This window comes from Nerophis lumbriciformis, linkage group LG17 (genome assembly GCF_033978685.3).
Source record: "Nerophis lumbriciformis linkage group LG17, RoL_Nlum_v2.1, whole genome shotgun sequence".
Taxonomy (NCBI): domain Eukaryota; kingdom Metazoa; phylum Chordata; class Actinopteri; order Syngnathiformes; family Syngnathidae; genus Nerophis; species Nerophis lumbriciformis.
This window is the reverse complement of record NC_084564.2, coordinates 11,761,471-11,789,126: the sequence shown is the minus strand read 5'-3', so window position 1 is coordinate 11,789,126 and position 27,656 is coordinate 11,761,471. Positions and strand designations below refer to the sequence as shown.

The window sequence follows — 27,656 nt, the reverse complement described above, 5'->3', positions numbered from 1 at the left end:
GGTCTCAAGGTTGGCAAGTATGTGCTAGGCACAAAGGCAAATAAATATGTGTGGAAAAGTCTAGACGCTAACGTAAAATAGCTAGGTTAATGTTAGCAAAACTGGCTAGGTGTGTGCTAGCTAAAGAAAACTTTTGTCTTAAAGCAGAGAGCAGGAAGTTCTACAGAACCCCCAGGTGGGCGGGACCGCCCCGCCTCCCCACGTGAGTATACAACAGTATACAGCGGTAAGCGTGAAACAACGACACAAGCAGCGCTACAGCCGCCAGGACGTGATGCAATATGCACAAAACGTAGGTCCGTTCGCTTGGCGCCGTCACACAGAAGTCATGTGACCCAAAGGCAGAACGTTCGGAGTCAGAGCCCCCCCACATTCCTATTCGTCAGTGATAGACAGGCGGCTGAAGATGGGCAGGCGGCGCCCCTCGCAGCCTGGCGACTCTGTGCCGCTGGAGGCGGAGCTTAGGGAGCAGGAGGAGGCGTAGCCCTCCTCGGAGAGCGAGTCGGCCGAGGAGCAGCGCTGGAGGCCGAGCAGGGACGCCCGGCCGGGGGTCTGGTAGGCGAGGGCGGGGGACTCGGCGGCGGCGGCGGCAAAGAAGCCGAGAGCCGAGTCGCTGTCTTGATTGGTGGCGGCAAAGTGGCGGGGGCACGGACGCAGTTGCCCCACCTCGGGGAAGAGTGGGGACAGGTCCGGGCTCTCCGAGGAGCAAGGCGACGGCGACACGGAGGAGGAGCGGCCGAAGAGCAGCGACGAGGTCCGCGAGCTGTCGACGGGCCGGAAGGCGCGGGCGGGCGACGAGGAGGAGAAACCGGCGAAGCTGAGGCTGTGGCGCAGGGGAGGCGGCCTCAGCTTGCTCCTCTGGGGGGGCGGGGCCTGCAGCATCTCGTCGGCGTTGTGGATGAAGTGGCAGCGGGCGCCGTAGGGGCAGAAGCCGATGGTGTGGAAGGTGCGACACGGCTCCGTCTTGTATTTGGGATGGCGGCTCAGGCCGCGCAGCTCGTCCTCGCCGTGCGCAAACTGACACTTGGCGCCGTACTTGCACGTGCCGCTCTCCTCGAAGGTGCGGCACAGCTCCGTCTTGTAGCGCGTGGACATGTGCGGCGACGGCGGCGACAGAGGGGGCGTGAGCAGGCGGAGGCCCGGCGGGGGCGGAAGCGGTGGCACCTCGGCGAAGGCGCCCTCGATCATGCTGACCGAGCGGTCCATCCGGAAGGGGATGTGGCTGAGCGCCGAGCGAGGCAGCTGGCCGTCCCGCTTCCACTGGGGCCCGTCGTCCGGCCCCCACCCCCAGCGGGGCGACTCCCCGTCGTTGAACTTGGAGTTGGGGAGCGTCACGGGGCACAGGGAATGACGGCGCTGGAAGCCGCGTGCCGGCTGGAGGCCGGCCGCCGCCTCCATCAAGTCCACGCCAAAGCTCTGAACAAGAGGAAGGAGAAGTGAGTAGTTTGTCTTCAAAGTGAGAAGACGATGAAAAGTTCTTACCTTGACAAACTCCTGGTCCAACTCCAGGAAAGGCGTCAGGAAGTCCGAAGGCATGGTTGCACGCCGGAAGGTTCTTCCTCCAAAGTGGGTCCCAGGACTTGTCTCTGGCGGCGGGTCAGTCCCGGTGGATCGAGTGCGTGGCGTCTCCAGGAGGAAAGTTCCACGACCATCTGCTGGAATCTGCTTAAATAGTCGGGGGAGCCGCCCACGTACACCCCCGCCCCCACGGCCCCTGCTCCTCAGGGCAGGGGGGCGGGGGGGTTACGGGCGCGTTAATGTGTGCTAATGTGTGTGTTGGAGGTGGGGGTCTGGCATTGTCAGCGGCCGCTGGGGGGCAGGGCGGGGTCCGAGCCAGAGATGAATGGAGCGACTTTTCTCCTCACTCACCAACTAATCCTTCAAGGTGCACTCGCCTCCTCCTCCTCTCCCTTCAGTCTGCATGCCAACATTGCACCTCTTATTTTGAAAGGGGCCCAGAACGTGGCGTCAAGTTCCGCGCAGTGTTGGCCTTCTGGAACGCACACCTTCAAGTGACGTGTCAACAACATGGTGGTCAGTTTGAAACGTTGAAACGCAACTGACGTCTGTTATCACTCCAACACACTGTGCTTCGTGTGTGTGTGTGTGTGTGTGTGCGTGTGGTTTCCTCCTTACAGTTGGTAATTTTCTTACATCTTTTTTTAACTACAACAGTCAACTCTTGGTTTATCTCCTTCCTCATCTGACAAGCACGTCTCCTGCACTGTAAAAAAAAAAAAACAGGGCAGTAAACCTTACGGTGAAAAATGGCTGCTCAGTTGCCAGTTTTGCCGTAGAAATAACGATGGTACCATTCTTTTATTTATCTGATTTTACAGTAAAAAACAACAACTGGCACCTCTGTTGTCAGAATTTTAACGTGAAAAAAATGAATCGATTTTACGGTAAAAAGAAATAGCAGGTCAGTCGCCAGAATTTCACTGTACAAGTAACAGTGGTACCGTTTTTCCGTTTACAGTAACGCACTGTAAAAACAACAACTGTAAATTTTACAGTAAAAAAACACAGGTTATCACCAGAATTTTACTGTAAAAGTAACACTGGTACCTACAGTAACACACTGTAAAAGCAGCCACTGTAGATTTTACAGTAAAAAAAAATGGCAATTCAGTTGGCAGTATTTTACCATATAAGTAACAGCTGTAACATTTTTCCATTTACAGTAACGCACTGTAAGAACAACAACCGTAGATTTTACAGTAAAAAAAATTCAGTTAAGTACTGTAAAAACAGCCACCGTAGATTTTACAGTAAAAAAAAAAAAAAGGCAACTGAGTCGCCAGAATGTTACCCTAAAAGTAACAGTTGTACCATTTTTCAATTTACAGTAAAGCACTGTGGAAAGAAAATCAGCAGATTTTCCGTTAAAAACATTTTTGACCACAATTTTACTGTAAAATAACAATTGATCCGTTTTTCCGTTTACAGTAACGCACTGTAAAAACAACAACCGTAAATTTTACAGTAAAAAAACCCACAGGTTATCACCAGAATTTTACTGTAAAAGTAACACTGGTACCTACAGTAACGCACTGTAAAAACAACAACCGTAAATTTTACAGTAAGAAAAACACAGTTTATTACCAGAATTTTACTGTAAAAGTAACACTGGTACCTACAGTAACGCACTGTAAAAACAGCCACTGTAGATTTTACAGTAAAAAAAATGGCAATTCAGTCGGCAGAATTTTACCATATAAGTAACAGCTGTAACATTTTTCCATTTACAGTAACGCACTGTAAGAACAACAACCGTAGATTTTACAGTAAAAAAAAATTCAGTTAAGTTGCGAGAATTCCATTTACAGTAATGTACTGTAAAAACAGCCACCGTAGATTTTACAGTAAAAAAAAAAAAAGGCAACTGAGTCGCCAGAATGTTACCCTAAAAGTAACAGTTGTACCATTTTTCAATTTACAGTAAAGCACTGTGGGGAAAAAAATCAGCAGATTTTCCGTTAAAAACATTTTTCACCAGAATTTTACTGTATGATCCGTTTTTTCATTTACAGTAATGCACCGTAAAAACAACAACCATAGATTTTAACGGAAAAAAACCTGGCACCTTAGTCGCCAGAATTTGACCATAAAAGTAACAGCTGTACCGTTTACAGTAATTTGCTGTAAAAAACTAATTTTAGGGGTAAAATTTTGGCGACTGAGCTGCCAGTTCTTTTACCTTAAAATCTATGGCCGTAAACATTTTTTGAACAGTTTTACATTTGGAGAGGATCCTTGAGAGCAGCTAGTGTCCTCTGCAGTGGACATTTGTGTTCTGCATGCTTTTACCCCAAAAGTGTAACTCAAATGTCTACTGCAGAGGACGCTGCTTCTCAGTAGAACTGTTGTCAGCAAGCGTCAGTTGTCCTGGTCGTTAGCAGCTCGCTCAGCTAGCCGCCAAGGACGTATTCGCACAAAGCAATCCGTGTCCACTAGAAAGTCTGCTACGTCTGGTCAGTGCTCTGATGCGGATTCAACTTGAAATGTGATCGCTCCTCTCCAGTTCTTAAAGGTGACTTCCAATTGACAAGGAGTCAATCTGAGCCCTAGAATCTGTGCCAATGTGAGTTCTAGTGAAGAGGAAGTGCTTGGAAAAGGGACTTCCTGTCCCACTACAAGACACAAACGTTTCTTCTCTACATACAAGACGAACGTTTTATAAAGTATCTTTTCACTTTGACTGAAGTTGTGATCCAAACATCTTGAGCACTTTGGCTCCTTGCTTTGTGCAGTTTGGGGTCCCGGCCCAGCACGTCTTGGCCTCTTTGTTGGGGACGGCAAGACAAGAGGTCCATTGTCCGCACGCCGCTCCATATGTTGTCCGCACGCAGCCTGAATGATGGACCACGCTCTCCCATCATGCACTGCTCCTGACATTCGGACAAAGATTGCTCATTCAAACCTTTCCTTCAAAAACAAGAGGGAAGATTTTCCTCATTGTTTTTGCTTATTTTACTCTTTGGACATGTTGTGACATCATTGTGCAGTGATCTCACCGAACTATGATGTCACCGAACTACCATGTCACTGTGCTGTGATGTCTCTGAACTATGACGTCACTGTGCTACGATGTCATTGTGTTGTGACGTCACTGTGATGTGACGTCACTGAACTATGATGTCACCAAACTATGATGTCACAGAACTATGTCACAGTGCTATGATTTCAAAGAGCTACGACGTCACCGCTATGATGTCACAGAACTATGACGTCACTGTGCTATGATGTCATTGTGTTGTGACGTCACTGCGATGTGACGTCACTGAACTATGATGTCACCAAACTATGATGTCACAGAACTATGTCACAGTGCTATGATTTCAAAGAGCTACGACGTCACTGCTATGATGTCACAGAACTATGACGTCACTGTGCTATGATGTCATTGTGTTGTGACGTCACTGTGATGTGACGTCACTGAACTATGATGTCACCAAACTATGATGTCACAGAACTATGTCACAGTGCTATGATTTCGAAGAGCTACGACGTCACTGCTATGATGTCACAGAACTATGACGTCACTGTGCTATGATGTCATTGTGTTGTGACGTCACTGTGATGTGACGTCACTGAACTATGATGTCGCCAAACTATGATGTCACAGAACTATGTCACAGTGCTATGATTTCAAAGAGCTACAACATCACTGCTATGATGTCACAGAACTATGATGTCACTGTGCTATGATGTCACAGTGCTATGATGTCAATATGATATGTCACAGTGCTATGTCATGTTATGATGTCACTGCGCTACGATGTCTCAGAACTATGATGCCATTCCGCTATGATGTCACAATGCTATGATGTCATTATGTTATGATGTCACAGTGCTGTCATGTTATGATGTCACAATGCTATGGTGTTATGTCACAGTGCTATGATGTCATGATATGATGTCACAATGCTATGATGTCATTATGTTATGATGTCACAATGCTATGATGTCATTATGCTACAATGTCATGTTATGATGTCACTGCACTACGATGTCTCAGAACTATGATGTCATGATTGATCGGAGTATCGGGTGAGTTGGGTACCCAAGGCCTTGCGTACAGGTTGTGTTGTGTTGGGAGGATGTTCTGAGATGGGGACACCGAGCTCGTCGTGTCACCCTGCACCTCGGGCGGGTTGAAGCCCGCCATATTGGCAGGACTAGCCAAAAATTGAGACACCGGTTTCACTAGAGGTGTACCAGCTCGCTCGGACAGGTGGCCTCTGGCAATGGTAATAATCCTTTTGCAGGTCCACCTACGCAACAAATGTCACAGCCTTTACTTCCTCTAGAACAGAGTTTTTCCAACCTATTTTGAGTTAAGGCACATTTTTTTCATTGAAAAATTCCGGCGGCATACCACCAGCGGAAATTATAAAAAAATTAAACTCAGTAGTCGATATTGACAATAAAAAGTCGTTCTTGCAATTGTTGGATATGACTTTAAAGCATAACCAAGCATGCATCAATATAGCTCTTGTCTCAAAGTAGGTGTACTGTCACGACCTGTCACATCACACCCTGACTTATTTTGAGTTTTTTTTGCTGTTTTCATGTGTGTAGTGTTTTAGTTCTTATCTTGCGCACCTATTTTGGTGGCTTTTCCTGCTTTGTTTGAGCGATATTCCCCGCACTTGCTTTGTTTTGGCAATCAAGATTATTTAAGTTGTGCGGACGCTATCGTTCTTTGCGGAGACATTGTTGATTGTCATTTTCATTGCGGATGTACTTTGTGGACGCCGTCTCTGCTCCACACACTGTAAGTCTTTGCTGTTGTCCAGCATTCTGTTTTTGTTTACTTTGTGGCCAGTTCAGTTTTAGTTTCGTTCTGCATAGCCATCCCTAAGCTTTAATGCCTTTTCTTAGGGGCACTCGCCTTTTGTTTATTTTTGGTTTAAGCATTAGATAGCTTTTGACCGCTGTCGCCTGCATATTGTGATCACTACAAACCATCCTCGTCGTTCCCGACATCTACAAAGCAAATTAGCTACCTGCTGCCACCTACTGATATGGAAGAGTATCACACGGTTACTCTGCCGAGCTCTAGACAGCACCGACACTCAACAACACATTATTTGCGGATTATAATTACTGGTTAGCAAAAAATATTATTAAAGGGGAACATTATCACCAGACCTATGTAAGCGTCAATATATACCTTGATGTTGCAGAAAAAAGACCATATATTTTTTTAACTGATTTCCGAACTCTAAATGGGTGAATTTTGGCGAATTAAACGCCTTTCTATTATTCGCTCTCGGAGCGATGACGTCACAACGTCATACACCGAGTCAAATCAGCTCTGTTATTTTCCGTTTTTTCGACTGTTTTCCGTACCTTGGAGACATCATGCCTCGTCGGTGTGTTGTCGGAGGGTGTAACAACACGAACAGGGACGGATTCAAGTTGCACCAGTGGCCCAAAGATGCGAAAGTGGCAAGAAATTGGACGTTTGTTCCGCACACTTTACCGACGAAAGCTATGCTACGACAGAGATGGCAAGAATGTGTGGATATCCTGCGACACTCAAAGCAGATGCATTTCCAACGATAAAGTCAAAGAAATCTGCCGCCAGACCCCCATTGAATCTGCCGGAGTGTGTGAGCAATTCAGGGACAAAGGACCTCGGTAGCACGGCAAGCAATGGCGGCGGTTTGTTCCCGCAGACGAGCGAGCTAAACCCCCCTGGATGTCTTGGCTCACACCGTCTCGAAGATGATCAAAAGAATATCGATCCTAGCTTCCCTGGCCTGCTGACATGAGGGTATGTCTACAGAATATATTAATTGATGAAAACTGGGCTGTCTGCACTCTCAAAGTGCATGTTGTTGCCAAATGTATTTCATATGCTGTAAACCTAGTTCATAGTTGTTAGTTTCCTTTAATGCCAAACAAAGATATACCAATCGTTGGTTAGAAGGCGATCGCCGAATTCGTCCTCGCTTTCTCCCGTGTCGCTGGCTGCCGTGTCGTTTTCGTCGTTTTCGCTTGCATACGGTTCAAACCGATATGGCTCAATAGCTTCAGTTTCTTCTTCAATTTCGTTTTCGCTACCTGCCTCCACACTACAACCATCCGTTTCAATACATGCGTAATCTGTTGAATCGCTTAAGCCGCTGAAATCCGAGTCTGAATCCGAGCTAATGTCGCTATAGCTTGCTGTTCTATGCGCCATGTTTGTTTGTGTTGGCATCACTATGTGACGTCACAGGAAAATGGACGGGTGTATATAACGATGGTTAAAATCAGGCACTTTGAAGCTTTTTTTTAGGGATATTGCGTGATGGGTAAAATTTTGAAAAAAACTTTGGTTTTAACCATTCTGAAATTGTGATAATGTTCCCCTTTAAACCAATTAGGTGAAATGACATAATCTCCCACGGCACACCAGACTGTATCTCACGGCACACTAGTGTGCCGCGGCACAGTGGTTGAAAAACACTGCTCTAGAATCTAGATAGTCTGTTTACTTTTAGGGGTCCCCATTAGCAGTGCGCTTTAAAAACAAAATCGGACAAATCAGATTGGATGACCACAATCCTGCCCCAGTTCTAACACAGTATACAATATGTGTGTAATACCTCTCTGACATTGTTCCTTTTCGTACTGTACCTAATGTTTTGTATTGTACCTAATGTTTGCACCGAGAGGAAAGGTTGTGTGTGCCTGTTGCTATCTTCACACACACTTCACTTCTTCCTTTCAGCAGCACAGCCGTGCACACGCACACACCAACTTCCTTCTCCACACGGGCCTTGTGCGTATGCGTGTGTGTGTGTGTGTGAGAGGAGGGTGGGGGTCAAGGGTGGCCAAACAAGCGTTCACTGGATTATGTTTTGACAAAAGAAGAACACCCCTCCCTGGCTGTAATTTTCCCGCCAAACAGTTTCCTGTTTCCTGGAATCTGGTACACACACACACACACACACACACACACACACACACACACACACACACACACACACACACACACACACACACACACACACACACACACATACTGGACTTATGAGGGGCCAGCTGCTCACTTCAATGAAACATTACAGTGGGCAGGGGACCTCAAGCTTAGGGACGGGGGGGCATTAGATAGATAGATAGATGGATAGAAAACAAACAAAAACCTTGCTACACACGTTTTTCTTGTGTTCATTTGTATATACATGTTTGCACTGACCTGAAGTGTGTGTGCGTGTCTGTGTGTGTGTGTGGGACAAGGTTGATAAAGCCTATAACGACATATATGATCATCTCAGCAGTTAACGAGATGTAACTGTTCACCGTGTGTGTGTTTAAATGTGTGTGTGTGTGTGTGTCTGTGTGCGGTTAGTGTGTGGTAATGTGAGAGTGAGGACGGCTTAACGAACACAGCTGCTGTCAGTTGGAGTGAGCACACAGCAACCCTTCTGCATGTGGTTTACTCTGGGTGTGCACGTGTGTGTGTGTGTGTGTGTGTGTGTGTGTGTGTGTGTTTGCACGTAACACACACTGGACACTTAATTAGGTAGAGGATCCAACACAATACAGCAGGTATGTATCTTCTATGTACACATGCAGGTCAATTCAAGTCAGAATTAGTGTTGACCCGTAACTAATACATTTTGGTACAGAAACAATGTATTTTCATACACTTTTCAAAATAAAGGGCACCACAAAAAATGTAATTGTTGGCTTTATTTAACAGAAATATTATGATGCATTAAACATACTGTACGTTTCTTATCGCAATCAAAGAAGAATTTTGTCATGAAATAAGATGTTGAACATACAACTTGTCTTTTAGTAGTAAGTAAACAAACAAAGGCTCCTATTTAGTCTGCTGACGTATGCAGTAACATATTGTGTCATTTATACACCTATTGTTGTGTGTGAGATGTCCGATAATGGCTTTTTTGCCGATATTGTCAAACTCTTAATTACCGATTCCGATATCAACCGATACCGATATATACAGTCGTGGAATTAACACATTATTATGCCTAATTTTGTTGTGATGCCCCGCTAGATGCATTAAACAATGTAACAAGGTTTTGTAAAATAAATCAACTCAAGTTATGGAGAAAAAAAAATGCCAACATGGCACTGCCATATTTATTATTGAAGCCTCAAAACAGCAGCTTACAGTTAACATGTGTCACATTCCAAGTTATATGACTCTAAGGTGTATGGCTGCGGAATCAGCCAAAAAAGCGTAAAAATTGCAACAAAAAAAAAAGTTAGCACTTTGATGTTAGCCTGCTAGCATGCTAACGTTAGCTAACTAACAGTTAACATGTGTCACATTCCAAGTTGTATGACTCTGAGGTGTATGGCTGCGGAATTAGACAAAAATATGTAATTTTAGCTGGAAAAGTTCCCCTGCTAATGTTAGGTGTATGGCTGGGGAATTAGAGAAAAATAGAGTTCAATTAGCTGAAAAAGTTAGCACTTTAATATTAGCATGCTAGCAGTTAACATGTGTCACATACCAAATTATATGCTCTAGGGTAAACGGTTGCAAAATTAGCTCAAAAAGCTAGCACTTTAATGTTAGCATGCCAACGTAAACATGCATAACGTTAGCATGTTTCAAATACCAAGTTGTATGACTGTAAGGTGTATGGCCGAGGAATTAGACAAAAAAGCGTAAAATTTTCAAAAAAATGCTAGCACTTTGATGTTAACCTGCTAGCATGCTAACGTTAGGACGCTAACAGTTAACATGTGTCACGTTATATGACTAAGGTGTATGGCTGCAGAATTAGCCAAAAAAGCGTAAAATTTGCACACAAAAAAAAGTTAGCACTTTCATGTTAGCAAGGAAACATGTTAACTAGAGATGTCCAATAATGGCTTTTTTGCCGATATCCGATATTCCGATATTGTCCAACTCTTAATTACCGATTCCGATATCAACAGATACCGATATATACAGTCGTGGAATGAACACATTATTATGTCTAATTTTGTTGTGATGCCCCGCTGGATGCATTAAACAATGTAACAAGGTTTTGTAAAATAAATCAACTCAAGTTATGGAAAAAAAAAATGCCAACATGGCACTGCCATATTTATTATTGAAGCCTCAAAACAGCAGCTAACAGTTAACATGTGTCACATTCCAAGTTATATGACTCTAAGGTGTATGGCTGCGGAATCAGCCAAAAAAGCGTAAAAATTGCAACAACAAAAAAAGTTAGCACTTTGATGTTAGCCTGCTAGCATGCTAATGTTAGCTAACTAACAGTTAACATGTGTCACATTCCAAGTTGTATGACTCTGAGGTGTATGGCTGCGGAATTAGACAAAAATGTGTAATTTTAGCTGGAAAAGTTGCCCTGCTAATGTTAGGTGTATGGCTGGGGAATTAGAGAAAAATAGAGTTCAATTAGCTGAAAAAGTTAGCACTTTAATATTAGCATGCTAGCAGTTAACATGTGTCACATACCAAATTATATGCTCTAGGGTAAACGGTTGCAAAATTAGCTCAAAAAGCTAGCACTTTAATGTTAGCATGCCAACGTAAACATGCATAACGTTAGCATGTTTCAAATACCAAGTTGTATGACTGTAAGGTGTATGGCCGTGGAATTAGACAAAAAAGCGTAAAATTTTCAAAAAAATGCTAGCACTTTGATGTTAACCTGCTAGCATGCTAACGTTAGGACGCTAACAGTTAACATGTGTCACGTTATATGACTAAGGTGTATGGCTGCGGAATTAGCCAAAAAAGCGTAAAAATTTGCGCAAAAAAAAAAGTTAGCACTTTCATGTTAGCAAGGAAACATGCTAACTAGAGATGTCCAATAATGGCTTTTTTGCCGATATCCGATATTCCGATATTGTCAAACTCTTAATTACCGATTCCGATATCAACCGATACCGATATATACAGTCGTGGAATTAACACATTATTATGTCTAATTTTGTTGTGATGCCCCGCTGGATGCATTAAACAATGTAACAAGGTTTTGTAAAATAAATCAACTCAAGTTATGGAAAAAAAATGCCAACATGGCACTGCCATATTTATTATTGAAGCCTCAAAACAGCAGCTTGGAATGAGCATGAGGAGGTTGAGGTGGGCGGGGTTGGGGGGGAACAAGGTTGAGGTGGGGGGGGGGGGGTGTAGCAGGGGGTGTATATTGTAGCGTCCCGGAAGAGTTAGTGCTGCAAAGGGGTTCTGGGTATTTGTTCTGTTGTGTTTATGTTGTGTTACGGTGCGGATGTTCTCCCGAAATGTGTTTGTCATTCTTGTTTGGTGTGGGTTCACAGTGTGGCGCATATTTGTAACAGTGTTAAAGTTGTTTATACGGCCACCCTCAGTGTGACCTGCATGGCTGTTGGCCAAGTATGAATTGCATTCACTTGTATGTGTGAAAAGCTGTAGATATTATGTGATTCGGCCTTTAAGGTTTATTGGCGCTCTGTACTTCTCCCTACGTCCGTGTACACAGCGGCGTTTTAAAAAGTCATACATTTTACTGTTTGAAACCGATACCGATAATTTCCGATATTACATTTTAAAGCATTTATCGGTCGATATTATCGGACATCTCTAATTATTAATGTACTTGTTCATTTACTGTTAATATCTGCTTACTTCCTGTTGTAACATGTTCTATCTACACTTCTGTTCAAATGTAATAATCACATATTTTTCTGTTGTTTGATACTTTACATTACTTTTGATTCTACAAATTTGGGTATTGATCCAATACCAAGTAGTTACAGGGTCATACATTGGTCATAATTACAGTTGTCCTGTGTCCTGGGAGGTAGTTCCTGACTTTATAAACAATAAAAAAGACAAAAGATTTTGAGATAATAACAAATATCAATGTAATCATTGTAGTATCGACTATATATGGCTTGTGAATATGGTATTGTTACAGTCAAAGGAAGTGTGTATACTTAAATATGTCAGGGCCATGATGGCATTTTTTTCCATAATTTGAGTTGATTTATTTTGGAAAACCTTGTTACATTGTTTAATGCATCCAGCGGGGCATCACAACAAAATTAGACATAATAATGTGTTAATTCCACGACCGTATATATCGGTATCGGTTGATATCGGAATCGGTAATTAAGAGTTGAACAATATCGGATATCGGCAAAAAAGCCATTATCGGACATCTCTACTAACAAGCTATTTAGGCTAATACAGACACTCACATTATGTGTTCCCTTTATTATAAAACTTATGGAAGGCTTTTACAAACCCCGTTTCCATATGAGTTGGGAAATTGTGTTAGATGTAAATATAAACGGAATACAATGATTTGCAAATCCTTTTCAACCCATATTCAATTGAATGCACTACAAAGACAACATATTTGATGTTCAAACTCATAAACTTTATTTTTTTTTTTGCAAATAATAATTAACTTAGAATTTCATGGCTGCAACACGTGACAAAGAAGTTGGGAAAGGGCATGTTCACCACTGTGTTACATGGCCTTTCCTTTTAACAACACTCAGTAAACGTTTGGGAACTGAGGAGACACATTTTTTAAGCTTCTTAGGTGGAATTCTTTCCCATTCTTGCTTGATGTACAGCTTAAGTTGTTCAACAGTCCGGGGGTCTCCGTTGTGCTATTTTAGGCTTCATAATGCGCCACACATTTTCAATGGGAGACAGGTCTGGACTACAAGCAGGCCAGTCTAGTACCCGCACTCTTTTACTATGAAGCCACGTTGATGTAACACGTGTCTTGGCATTGTCTTGCTGAAATAAGCAGGGGCGTCCATGGTAACGTTGCTTGGATGGCAACATATGTTGCTCCAAAACCTGTATGTACCTTTCAGCATTAATGGCGCCTTCACAGATGTGTAAGTTACCCATGTCTTGGGCACTAATACACCCCCATACCATCACACATGCTGGCTTTTCAACTTTGCGCCTATAACAATCCGGATGGTTCTTTTCCTCTTTGGTCCGGAGGACACGACGTCCACAGTTTCCAAAAACAATTTGAAATGTGGACTCGTCAGACGACAGAACACTTTTCCACTTTGTATCAGTCCATCTTAGATGAGTTCAGGCCCAGCGATTTCTGGGTGTTGTTGATAAACGGTTTTCGCCTTGCATAAGAGAGTTTTAACTTGCACTTACAGATGTAGCAACCAACTGTAGTTACTGACAGTGTGTTTCTGAAGTGTTCCTGAGCCCATGTGCTGATATCCTTTACACACTGATGTCGCTTGTTGATGCAGTACAGCCTGAGGGATCGAAAGGTCACGGGCTTAGCTGCTTACGTGCAGTGATTTCTCCAGATTCTCTGAACCCTTTGATGATATTACGGACCGTAGATGGTGAAATCCCTAAATTCCTTGCAATAGCTGGTTGAGAAAGGTTTTTCTTAAACTGTTCAACAATTTGCTCACGCATTTGTTGACAAAGTGGTGACCCTCGCCCCATCCTTGTTTGTGAATGACTGAGCATTTCATGGAATCTACTTTTATACCCAATCATGGCACCCACCTGTTCCCAATTTGCCTGTACACCTGTGGGATGTTCCAAATAAGTGTTTGATGAGCATTCCTCAACTTTATCAGTATTTATTGCCACCTTTCCCAACTTCTTTGTCACGTGTTGCTGGCATCAAATTCTAAAGTTAATGATTATTTGCAAAAAAAAAAAAATGTTCATCAGTTTGAACATCAAATATGTTGTCTTTGTAGCATATTCAACTGAATATGGGTTGAAAATGATTTGCAAATCATTGTATTCCGTTTATATTTACATGTAAATGATAAATAAATGGGTTGTACTTGTATAGCGCTTTTCTACCTTCAAGGTACTCAAAGCGCTTTGACACTACTTCCACATTCATCCATTCACACACACATTCACATTCACACACTGATGGAGGGAGCTGCCATGCAAGGCGCTAACCAGCACCCATCAGGAGCAAGGTTGAAGTGTCTTGCTCAGGACACAACGGACATGACGAGGTTGGTACTAGGTGGGGATTGAACCAGGGACCCTCGGGTCGCGCACGGCCATTCTTCCACTGCGCCACGCCGCACACAATTAACACAATTAACACAATTTCCCAACTCATATGGAAACGGGGTTTGTATTTTACTGCGGCTCCAGACAGATTTGGTCCAATATGGCTCTTTCAACATTTTGGGTTGCCGACCCCTCTGTGTACCGTACAACCCTAGTCAGAATTGTTGCGAATGTGAGGAAATCTAAAAAAATTTTTTTTATGTGTGCCAATCATACTTGCCAACCCTCCCGAATTTTCCGGGAGACTCCCGAAATTCAGCACCTCTCCCGAAAACCTCCCGGGACAAATATTCTCCCGAAAATCTCTCGATTTTCAGCTGGAGGCCACGCCCCCCCAGCTCCATGCGGACCTGAGTGAGGACAGCCTTTTTTCAGACGGGAACTAAATTATCCATACTAGAGATAAATTGTATTATTATGTTTATCTTACCTAAAAATAAATATATTTACTAATTAAAAAAACCAAAAACGAAATACATTTTTACTATATTTTGCTAAAAACATCAAAATTAATTGTATTTTTATTTGTATTTTTTCTGACTCCTTATTACATCCAGCCATAGAATTATACTTTAAAATAAAACATATTTGAAATAATTAATTTTAAATGATCATAATTCATTTAAAATGACCATATTTAATTATTAAAATAATTGCTTGTTTATCAACAACTTTAGCATTTTATTCATTACATTTTGAAGCTTTCAGAAGCCAAGTTATGTTATATTCCTTAAGATTTATTTATGCAAGTTTGAAGTATCAATTACCTAAACACAGTTTTGTTTGCATATTTTCAGGATATATATATATATATATATATATATATATATATATTTATGTATGAAATACTTGACTTGGTGAATTCTAGCTGTCAATATACTCCTCCCCTCTTAACCACGCCCCGCCCCACCCCTGACCACGCCCCCGCCCCCCACCTCCCGAAATCGGAGGTCTCAAGGTTGGCAAGTATGGTGCCAATTGTCTAATCTACTTATATTTCACCACATTTTCAATTATATTGTCAACTTTCAGCATGATATCCTATATCACCTCAAAGGAAATAGTAGTACATACTGTACCACACACACACACACACACACACACACACACACACACACACACACACACACACACACACACACACACACACACACACACCCACGCACGCACGCACGTGCAGGCAGTGTAATAAAGCGTGGACAGCTGGTGTTTCGGCGGGAAAGTGGAGCAGCTGTCAGTGTCAAGACACACACGTGACCCTGAGAGGATTTCCCACACACACAAAGTAACAACACAATTGTTACTTTGTCAGTAAGAAAGACCACAACATCATGGCCTTTGCGTGATGTTGCACCACACGTGTGTGCAGCGTCCGGTTATATGTCTCCCAAAGGACACAAGGAGACTTATACACAAGTACTAGTATGGGAATTGGTACTCGTGTTAGTGCTAGTATTGTTTTGTGTGCTTGGGAAAGGATGCTGCTAACTTGGGGGTAGCGTGGTAATAAAGGGTGAATAGTGAAAAGCATCCATTTATGGTGGCTCACTAAAGTCCCGGGGGACCCTCTGATGAAGACAATGAACAAGTTTGACACCATCCAATGACCCCGCCCCAACACACACACGCACACACACACACACACACACACACACACACACACTGGTTATCATTTAGAATGGGGAGCAAGTGTGTGATCATGACTTGTGGGGACCAGCCTTTCTACAGGTTGTGAAGGCATACAAAAAAATGGTGTAAAATGTCCACTGGCCAGTTAGCTCATACACGTCTTTAAATCTCTGGATTGATGAAGTCATGTGCTGATCATTCTTACTGGGGAACCTGGGGAAAAAGACTTCATATGCTTCATGGGGACCAAATTTAAATAATTTTGCATAAGTCACACAATTTTGTACGTGACTACTGAGGCCCATTTACAAAAAAATATATATAGTTCAAAGTAAATATGACATGATGGTCAGAATACAGCACTACAGCTGTCCTCTTATAGGAAGTTTCACCACTTAAATGTTCAAGATAATCCTGCATCTTCTGTGACATGACTGAAAACTGCTATTTAGCAGTCAGTGACGTGCAGTCACTAGAGGCAGGTGAGGCCCCGCATCATGGAAAGAAAAAAAAAGAAAAACATTTTTTTTTATTAAATTGTTATATGTATCCAGTGATTATACTATAAAGTTATTTTCCATTTAACTTCACCAGTTTTAGATTATTTTTATTAAAAATCGCTGAATTTTCACATTTGCCGTTCAAATACTGAGAAGAGACGGTGCGGTGAACAGCAGCCAGTTGAGGCACGTCACTCAGTTGTGCCTCAACATGGATTGCGGACTCGGCTAACTGCTGGTCTGCTGTGCAGTGAGACCGTATTGCTATATGAATTATATTATACATTTCCATAGTTTAGTTAGCTGAGGTATATAATGTACAGTGAATTTTGTCAACAACTGTATGTGTGTAACGTATTTATTGTGCTGAGCGATCATAAAACGGCTGCAAAAGACGCACTGGCTGAGGCTCGCAGTAATCCTGCCTCCTGCACCCCCGCCGTAGAATGCACCCCCTGACGGGAGTGTTATATCAACTAAAGCCCACACTTAAACTTTCCACGTGCAAGATTGAATCTATTTAAAAATGGTGTTTCATAAGAAGCCAAAAAGTGCAAAAACAATAATGTTCGTGTTGGAGGACTTGTGAATGACTGCAGGGCCACAACATTAGGTACACCTGCAGATTGCAGGTGTGCCTAATTCACAACTCCTCCAACACGAACATTATTGTTTTTGCACTTTTTGGCTTCTTATTAAATAACTTTTGTAACCTATTTTTATGGGCTTTCCTCTTTGTGATGTTAAGTTCCTGTTATGCGCTGTTATAAAGTATATGCCTTGAGCTCTTATTTTGAAGGCGCTAAGAGCGGAAGTGATGACACGTTGGAGTGGAGCGGAAGTTTTTGAAAGAAGGTGAATAAAGTGGTCCTCGTGTAAACTGGAGCCTCCGTGTTTGTTACTTTGTAGTTTCATACAGTATAGGCGACATTTATAAACCCTCGGTTACACTTTTTTAAATAGATTCAATCTTGCACGTGGAAAGTTTAAGTGAGGGCTTTAGTTGATATAACACTCCCGTCAGGGGTTGCATTAATCCAGCACAACAGCGGCGAATGGACTTCATTTATAAGTAAAGGTAAGACCATAATAACGTTTTTTTTATTAAATGTGCTTTTTTGTGTGCTACAGTTTGTATGTGTAAAGTTAAAGTTAAGTTAAAGTACCAATGATTGTCACACACACACTAGGTGTAATGAAATCTGTCCTCTGCATTTGACCCATCCCTTTGATCACCCCCTGGGAGGTGAGGGGAGCAGTGGGCAGCAGCGGCGCCGCACCCGGGAATAATTTTTGGTGATTTAACCCCCAATTCCAACCCTTGATGCTGAGTGCCAAGCAGGGAAGAATGCTGGTATGAGCTTTTAAACATAACCCGTTAACTGCTGCCAATCAAATGGTGAATAAGATACTCTTTAGGGTTCATATGTTTGTAAATCTGACTGTGATGAAGTCAGTGCCTCACCAGCCATCAACCTCACCGCACGTCACTGGGGTGTTACCATTTAGTGGTCAATTGTACGGAATATGTACTGAACTGTGTAATCTACTGATAAAAGTCTCAATCAATCAATCAAACTCTCGCAAACTTTATCTTTTTAGCCTGTTAGCAGTGAATTTCGCCGTGTTCTTGTCCGCAGTGTCTACTTTGTCTCACATCCAGGTGTCTTTCTTAGTGTGGAGAAGTAGTGATAATAACAATATTAATGGATTAGATGTTAGCCGTCAGTACAAACAGCAAGAAGTCAAGAGCTGTTTTTTTCTTGGAAGGTTCTTATGCCAATGCCGCAGGTTGCCTGTCCATCTGTAGCTTCTAGAACATTCTTCTTCTTGTCTTTTGCACTTTGTGCTCTCACTTTCCCACCCTCGTGTCTTTGTGGCTTTCTTTCTCCCGCTCCCTCCCCCACTTCTTCTCCCAGCGCCACGCTCCATCGGGAGCGCCACAAAGCTCAAGCTGCCTTAGCAACCGGGGCGCCGCTGCCTCTGCCCCGGCAACAGGCGATGGCCGGGCCTGCTGAACTCTGACCCCATCACAGCTGCTCAGCCGTCGCATATCCCACAATGCCCTGCTCTCCCTGTGACAAGGGCGGGGGGCGGTTGGTGCTTACATGTGGAAGAAGCCAAGAGGAGCGGAAAGACGGAGAAAAGTAGAAACCGAGGAGGTGAGAAGAAGGTAGAAAAGTTAATTCCATGCTTGGGGATAGTACAGTACTTCCTGTTTCCTGCATGGCCTAACCTGAATACTTTACATTAGTTTTGGGTGATACTACAAATTCTGGTATCGATCCAATACCAAGTAGTTACAGGATCATACATTAGTCATAATTCAAGGTGATAAACAATAAAAAATGACTGATTTTGAGATAATAAAAAATATCAATTGTAGTATTGACTATATGCAGATTTTGTACTTGGTATCGTTACAGTCGATCTATGTATAGATCCACCCATTTGTTTACATTCAGGAGTGCTAGCTTGCTATTAGTGACATACTTGCCAACCCTCCCGAATTTTCCGGGAGACTCCCGAAATTCAGCGCCTCTCCCGAAAATCTCCCGATTTTCAGCCGGAGCTGGAAGCCACGCCCCCTCCAGCTCCATGCGGAGTTGAGTGAGGACAGCCTTTTTTCATGACGGGAGGACAACAGGGTGATAAGAACTAAATCATCCAGACTAGAGATAAATTGTATTATTATGTTTATCTTACCTAAAAATAAATATATTAATTAATTTAAAAAAAAATAAAAAAAAATACATTTTTATTATATTTTGCTAAAAACATCAAAATTAATTTTATTTTTCTTTGTATTTTTTCCTGACTCCTTATTACATCCAGCCATAGAATTATACATTAAAATAAACATATTTGAAATAATTGATTTTGAATTATCATAATAATTCATTTAAAATGACCATATTTAATTATTAAAATAATTGCTTGTTTATCAACAACTTTAGCATTTTATTCATTACATTTTCAAACTCTCAGAAGCCAAGTTATGTTATATCCCTTAAGATTTATTTATGCAAGTTTGAAGTATCAATTATCTAAACACAGTTTTGTTTGCATAATTTCAGGATATATATATATATATATATATATATATATATATATATATATATATATGTGTGTATGAAATACTTGACTTGGTGAATTCTAGCTGTCAATATACTCCTCCCCTCTTAACCACACCCCGCCCCACCCCGACCACGCCCCTACCCCCCACTTCCCGAAATTGGAGGTCTCAAGGTTGGCAAGTATGATTAGGGATGAGCTATTGTATCCTCTTACGGTGTGTAGTGAAGCATGTTTAGCTATTCCTCGTCCAGCAGGAATGATATTTATAAGAAACTTACTTTATTTGTCGCCATGGAGGCGAGGATTAGAGATTTAGAAGTAGCTAATTAGCGAGGGACGTTAGCCGCTAGTTAGCTATGTTTTAAAGCACCCGTTTGCAGTGTTTATAGATTCACCTTTAGCCTTAGTTTTGAAGCCAAAATACGTCCATTCTCCCTCTTCTCTCTTTGCACTGTTTCCGCTTGACAGTGCTCTGTGTGTGTGCTGACTCACATACTCACAAAGTATTGGTATTTTTCAAAGGCAGTATAGTACCTTTTTTAATTCATTAGTACCGTCATATCGCACAACCATACACACACTTATTGTATGGCAAGACTACAAACCCCGTTTCCATATGAGTTGGGAAATTGTGTCAGATGTAAATATAAACGGAATCCAATGATTTGCAAATCATTTTCAACCCATATTCAGTTGAATATGCTACAAAGACAACATATTTGATGTTCAAACTGATAAACATTTTTTTTTTTGCAAATAATCATTAACTTTAGAATTTGATGCCAGCAACACGTGACAAAGAAGTTGGGAAAGGTGGCAATAAATACTGATAAATTTGAGGAATGCTCATCAAACACTTATTTGGAACATCCCACAGGTGAACAGGCAAATTGGGAACAGGTGGGTGCCATGATTGGGTATAAAAGTAGATTCCATGAAATGCTCAGTCATTCACAAACAGGGATGGGGCGAGGGTCACCACTTTGTCAACAAATGTGTGAGCAAATTGTTGAACAGTTTAAGAAAAACCTTTCTCAACCAGCTATTGCAAGGAATTTAGGGATTTCACCATCTACGGTCCGTAATATCATCAAAGGGTTCAGAGAATCTGGAGAAATCACTGCACGTAAGCAGCTAAGCCCTTGACCTTCGATCCCTCAGGCTGTACTGCATCAACAAGCGGCATCGGTGTGTAAAGGATATCACCACATGGGCTCAGGAACACTTCAGAAACCCACTGTCAGTAACTACAGTTGGTCGCTACATCTGTAAGTGCAAGTTAAAACTCTCCTATGCAAGGTGAAAACCGTTTATCAACAACACCCAGAAACGCCGTCGGCTTCGCTGGGCCTGAGCTCATCTAAGATGGACTGATACAAAGTGGAAAAGTGTTCTGTGGTCTGACGAGTCCACATTTCAAATTGTTTTTGGAAACTGTGGACGTCGTGTCCTCCGGACCAAAGAGGAAAAGAACCATCCGAATTGTAATAGGCGCAAAGTTGAAAAGCCAGCATCTGTGATGGTATGGGGGTGTATTAGTGCCCAAGGCATGGGTAATTTACACATCTGTGAAGGCGCCATTTATGCTGAAAGGTACATACAGGTTTTGGAGCAACATATGTTGCCATCCAAGCAACGTTACCATGGACGCCCCTGCTTATTTCAGCAAGACAATGCCAAGACACGTGTTACATCAACGTGGCTTCATAGTAAAAGAGTGCGGGTACTAGACTAGCCTGCCTGTAGTCCAGACCTGTCTCCCATTGAAAATGTGTGGCGCATTATGAAGCCTAAAATAGCACAACGGAGACCCCCGGACTGTTGAACAACTTAAGCTGTACATCAAGCAAGAATGGGAAAGAATTCCACCTGAGAAGCTTCAAAAATGTGTCTCCTCAGTTCCCAAACGTTTACTGAGTGTTGTTAAAAGGAAAGGCCATGTAACACAGTGATGAACATGCCCTTTCCCAACTACTTTGGCACGTGTTGCAGCCATGAAATTCTAAGTAAATTATTATTTGCAAAAAAAAAAAAGTTTATGAGTTTGAACATCAAATATCTTGTCTTTGTAGTGCATTCAATTGAATATGGGTTGAAAAGAATTTGCAAATTATTGTATTCCGTTTATATTTACATCTAACACAATTTCCCAACTCATATGGAAACGGGGTTTGTACATCAAATCGCTAACATGGTAATTCTTCAACCTTCATAGAGATCTCCACACTGCAGCCATCAACCTGTAAATGTGTGTGTGTGTGTGTGTGTGTGTGTGTGTGTGTGTGTGTGTGTGTGTGTGTGTGTGTGTGTGTGTGGTAGCACATAAATTGCTTCTGCCAATCAGGAAGAGGCCATGTGGAGAGAGAAACAACATAATCAACAGCGCCTCCCTGTGGGCACGCAAGCATGGACATCCCGCACTGTTGTAGTGTCGGATACAGGACTAGGACCAGATTATGACCAGGACTAGAACTAAAACCATAAATACAACCAGGACTAAGACTAGGATTTTTTTTTTAAAAGGACTAGGGCCGAAGACATGGGCGTAACCAGGCTGTGTCTCAATTTGGCCACTTCTATACTTAGACTAGAACCAACACCAAGACTAGACCCAGGTCTAGGACCAGGACTATGACTGAGACCAGCACTATAAGACTGTTAGTGTACTTTAGGTGTGTCCACATTTTTTTTTTCAACAACAGAAAAAATGGAAGGCAACATGGGTTCCACTTTGATACAGTTTGTACAATAAAGAAGCAAAAACCAATCCAATGTAGGTCAAATTGTGGTATCGGAACTTTTTGTAATTTCTTAGATTTTTACGAGTGAGTGTAATATAATATGTAAAAAAATATATCCAATTAATTCATTTTAATTTTACAATAAATACAAACATTGTAGTACGTAGGCATAAAATGGGTAATGAGAACATTGAACCATGAACAAAAAAAACTATTTTATATTGGGACAGAAAAGGAATTTAAAAAAAAAAGACTTCTGATACTTTGCTCACCGCTTTTGATGGCTAGCGACATCGCTGCAGCTGTGATCCTGCGGGCCGTCCGTTGGATCCTGGGGAATACTTTAAACTTTCCTGAATGTTATACTTTAAACCTTGCTGCACTCTATACTTTAGACTTTTCTGCACTTTATACTTTAAAGTTAGCTTTGCTCTAAACTTAGAGATCGCTAAGCGACACTTCCGCCATCACGTGCTGTGTTTACACTCAAAACATCGCGAGATTTGCCAAGACCAGCGAGAAACGTGACGATATTTGGACACAGTTTTCACGTCAGTTGTTTTTTTTATTAAAATCTGTATGTTTATGTATTTTTTTTAATGTATATATTATCATCTATTTTTTTATTTTAAATTTTGTTGTTTGATGATTATCTTATAATTATTTATTTGATTCATTTATGATATTTGTATTTGTTCTAATCACTATTACTTATTATATGTATTTATGATGATATACGTTTAGTGTTTATTTAGTATATTTATTGTGATATATGTATTTGCAAATTAATCACATGTACAAATTCACAGAAGACGGTGTCAATATTTTAGCATGCAGAGCAGAGATTGTCCGCTAGATGTCAGTGTTACCCTGTGATGATAGAGGCCATGGCTTTCACTTCCTTTATATATTTGCTCTTTTTTCTCTCTCTCACCTTTTCTTTGACCTCATCTTTGTCTGTACTCATCATCCCTCCATTTCTCTGCTGCCTTTCACCTTTGACCCCCCCCACACTTTTATTAAGGTCTGACGGTCCAGACTGGTGCACAACTGTCGTGTGTGTTGTACCATTCAACAACTACACTATGCACTACACAACACAAAGAGTTTTTGCTCCGAGCTAACGACAGTTTACATTATAAACAAAAAAAAAACATAAATATGTCAGTTCTTCCTTTCTAGGAATCTAACCGTTGTGTCATTCTTAAACCATTGAAGACAGCTTGAGCTTAGTGTTACATGTCTGATTTTTCCAGCCTAGTACCAGTGATTAGACGTACCAAAACACACATCAACGGCTCTAACGCAACAGATAGTAGTAATAAGTTGCATATTTATGTTTGCTTGATTACACAGTTTATAGTCAAATGAAATGAAATACAAATGTGTACATTTGAGTGTGTATTTGCTATATTATTAACTGTTAACACATTATTTTCTCATGGGAAAAATTGCTTCGATTTTTGCACAATTTGGTCTTCGTCGGACTTTTTGCAACGCGTTACTAACAAAAACCGAAGTATACTTAACCGCTTGATTAAATGTTTGATAAACAAAAGGTGATGAATCATCAAAGTGTCACTTCCTTTGAAGCAGAGGTGCCCAAATTTGGCCCTCAGAGTCGTTTTGTTTGGGCCACCAAAAATTGGGGGACTTTATTGCTTGCATTTAGGTTATTTGTGTTTCACACTTAGAATCAAGGTGTCCTGGTCCAATGTTGACATAAGATATTGGTGTGATATCAGCAAAAAATGTATAAATATGGGATGATATCAGTTTGCATTTAAAATGCACGATAAAAGTAGTTGTGCAGCGTGTTTACTTGTGCAAAACTAGACAGTTAACGTCTAAATGTCCTCCCATAAGTACACAATTTCTCCTATTTTACTCGGGGTTAGTGCATGTGCCTCACAATACGAAGGTCCTGAGTAGTCCTGGGTTCAATCCCGGGCTCGGGATCTTTCTGTGTGGAGTTTGCATGTTCTCCCAGTTGACTGCGTGGGTTCCCTCCGGGTACTCCGGCTTCCTCCCACCTCCAAAGACATGCACCTGGGGATAGGTTGATTGGCAACACTAAATGGGCCCTAGTGTTTGAATGTGAGTGTGAATGTTGTCTGTCTATCTGTGTTGGCCCTGTGATGAGGTGGCGAATTGTCCAGGGTGTACCCCGCCTTCTGCCCGATTGTAGCTGAGATAGGCTGCAGCATCCCCCGCAACCCCGAAGGGATTAAGCGGTGGAACATGGATGGATGGATGGATGGCATTTACAAAAAGATAAACAAGCTGGGCTATATGTTGGGTTCCTGTCGGAGGCAGATATTTACATATATCCGAATTTAAGTGTTACTACTTTTATTTCATAGTCATATTTGAAAACAGCTCGTGTTCTTCCAAAAGTGGTCTTTTGGTTGTCTGCAAAACTGTGTGCTTAACCTTGAAGTGAGGAATGTTAGAGAGAGCGATAATAAGCATTTGTTTTGGCTAAGAGAAACATGACTGCCAGGGGGGGAGGAAGAGGAGAGGGGTTTTGATCGGGGGAGACAGACCATTTTGGCGGCGCGATAGAATGTTCTATGCTGGACTGGTCTCAAAAATATATCTGCAAAGCTTTGCCAATATATTACAAAATACCTATTCTGTCTCTGGTGGTTTTTCAACTCAGCTTTAAGTGTCGTAAAGAGCTTGGGAGCGACTTGTGACTTGAATTCCCTGGGAGGAACAACTGGTCCAAAACGCAACAGTCCCGACCTGTTCTGCATCTTTACATAATCTGATGTATAGATTCATGTGTAGGACACTTTCTTTTGATGGTCTGAGTAATCCATTTTGCAGTTCTGTCAGATTTTCATCCAGACTGTGGAACAAAGTCTGTATGTATGTTGGACAATTAATATTAAAAGGGGTTTTGTATTTTTTTATATTTTTGTGTTTTTTTATTTTTTTATCTTAAATTTGCAATTTAGAATTTCAAATTTTTTGTTTAAAAATTTAATTTTTTGTAATTTTCAGATTTTTGGTATTGTATTTAAAATGCCTAATTTTGATTTCAATTTTTTTTCCTAATTTTTAGTTTAATTATACATTTTAAAATTACAATGTTTAATTTTTTATTAAAATTTGAAATGTTACATTTGAAATTTTAGAATTTAGATTTTAAATTGTAAATTAAAGTTGTTGTTTTTTTAAATGTAAAATTTTTAATTTTTAATTTTTAACTTAAAATGTTTAGTTTTACATTTTTTGCCTGTATTGCTTTATTGGTTTTGTTGTTGTTGTGCTGTTTTTGTTACTTTGTGCCGTCTCCTTCCCACTTGTCGTACGTAACAGTACGTTCCGGCCGTGATGGAACCAGACGGCACGCGGAGTTCTCAGGCCACCCCTCTTTCCCCGAGTCCCCTCGACACCTTATATTGACACATTTCTCAATATAAACAAGTATCAAATAATTATAGTTGCATATTACTTACACATACAAAGTCTCCAAGGCAGACGTGTATTACAAAGTATCCAGTACCAAACGTGTCCGCAACATTCAACTTACTGTGTAAACACCACTCCTGTTCAACCTAAAAGACAGCATAAGTCCATTCCAGACGGTAAATAATGCAAAAGTTAGTGTTTTTCATACCTAAAATTGTTTCCTGCTTGAATAATTTTACTTGATCAAACCTTTGCTAACATTCACACTACAGAATAATAAAAGTCAGTTTGATTTGTACTTCATCAGTATCGGTATCGGCCAATCCTCAAGGCTCTAATGTCTGTCACGTATAGGAAGTAGGGATGCCCGGTAATATCGAACTGCCGATATTATCGGCCGATAAATGCTTTAAAATGTAATATCGGAAATTATCGGTATCATTTTCAGAATTATCGGTATCAAAAAGTACAATTTATGACTTTTTAAAACGCCATCTGTGTACACGGACGTAGAGTAGTACAGAGCGCCAGTAAACCTTAAAGGCACTGCCTTTGCGTGCCGGCCCAGTCACATAATACCTACGGCTTTTCACACACACAACTGAATGCAAGGCATACTTGGTCAACAGCCATACAGGTCACACTGAGGGTGGCCGTATAAACAACTTTAACACTGTTACAAATATGCGCCACACTGTGAACCCACACCAAACAAGAATGACAAACACATTTCGAGAGAACATCCACACCGTAACACAACATAAATCACAACAGAACAAATACCCAGAACCCCTTGCAGCACTAACTCTTCCGGGACGCTACAATATACACCCCCTGCTAAAGTAGGGCCCCGGGCATACTTGCCAACCCTCCCGATTTTCCCGGGAGACTCCCGAATTTCATTGCCCCTCCCGAAAATCTCCCGGGGCAACCATTCTCCCGAATTTCTCCCGATTTCCACCCGGACAACAATATTGGGGGGCGTGCCTTAAAGGCACTGCCTTTATCGTCCTCTACAACCTGTCGTCACGCCTGCTTTTCCTCCATACAAATAGCGTGCTGGTCCAGTTACATAATATACACGGCTTGTTACACACACATATGTGAATGCATTCATACTTGGTCAACAGCCATACAGGTCACACTGAGGGTGGCCGTATAAACAACTTTAACACTGTTACAAATATGCGCCACACTGTGAACCCACACCAAACAAGAATCATTTGACAACGTTGTAAACTGTGAGTTAGATACAATCATTGAATATAATTACAGTCATGAGTAACATTATTAATTCAGTGTTAATAATTGAGTGGGCCCCGGAACCTCATGTAGTGGAAAAGTAGGGCCCCGGGCATACTTGCCAACCCTCCCGATTTTCCCGGGAGACTCCCGAATTTCATTGCCCCTCCCGAAAATCTCCCGAGGCAACCATTCTCCCGAATTTCTCCCGATTTCCACAATATTGGGGGGCGTGCCTTGAAGGCACTGCCTTTAGCATCCTCTACAACCTGTCGTCACGTCTGCTTTTCCTCCATACAAACAGCGTGCCGGCCCATTTACATAATATACGCGGCTTGTTACACACACATAAGTGAATGCAAGGCATACTTGATCAACAACCATACAGGTCACACTGAGGGTGGCCGTATAAACAACTTTAGCACTGTTACAAATATGCGCCACACTGTGAACCCACACCAAACAAGAATGACAAATACATTTCGGGAGAACATCCGCACCGTAACACAACATAAACACCATCCATCC

At 41.7% G+C, this 27,656-nt stretch overlaps 1 protein-coding gene across 1 annotated transcript; it reads right to left on the bottom strand.

Moving 5' to 3' along the window:
• LOC133614196 (mRNA decay activator protein ZFP36L1) lies at positions 1-22,882 on the bottom strand. Its single transcript, XM_061972031.1, has 3 exons — positions 22,739-22,882; positions 1,483-2,224; positions 1-1,416 (listed from the first exon to the last, which is right to left on the bottom strand). Exons 2-3 carry the CDS (start codon positions 1,534-1,536, stop codon positions 376-378), a joined length of 1,095 nt encoding a protein of 364 aa, XP_061828015.1. The 5' UTR covers positions 1,537-2,224; positions 22,739-22,882; the 3' UTR covers positions 1-375.
• Positions 22,883-27,656: the final 4,774 nt, after the last annotated feature.

Bases quoted from the DNA above. Each gene is read 5' to 3' on its own strand.
- LOC133614196 (XM_061972031.1), bottom strand. From the start codon at position 1,536: ATGCCTTCGGACTTCCTGACGCCTTTCCTGGAGTTGGACCAGGAGTTT. The intron at 1,417-1,482 runs GTAAGAACTTTT...CCTCTTGTTCAG, and splicing joins TGGACCAGGAGTTTGTCAAG to AGCTTTGGCGTGGACTTGAT.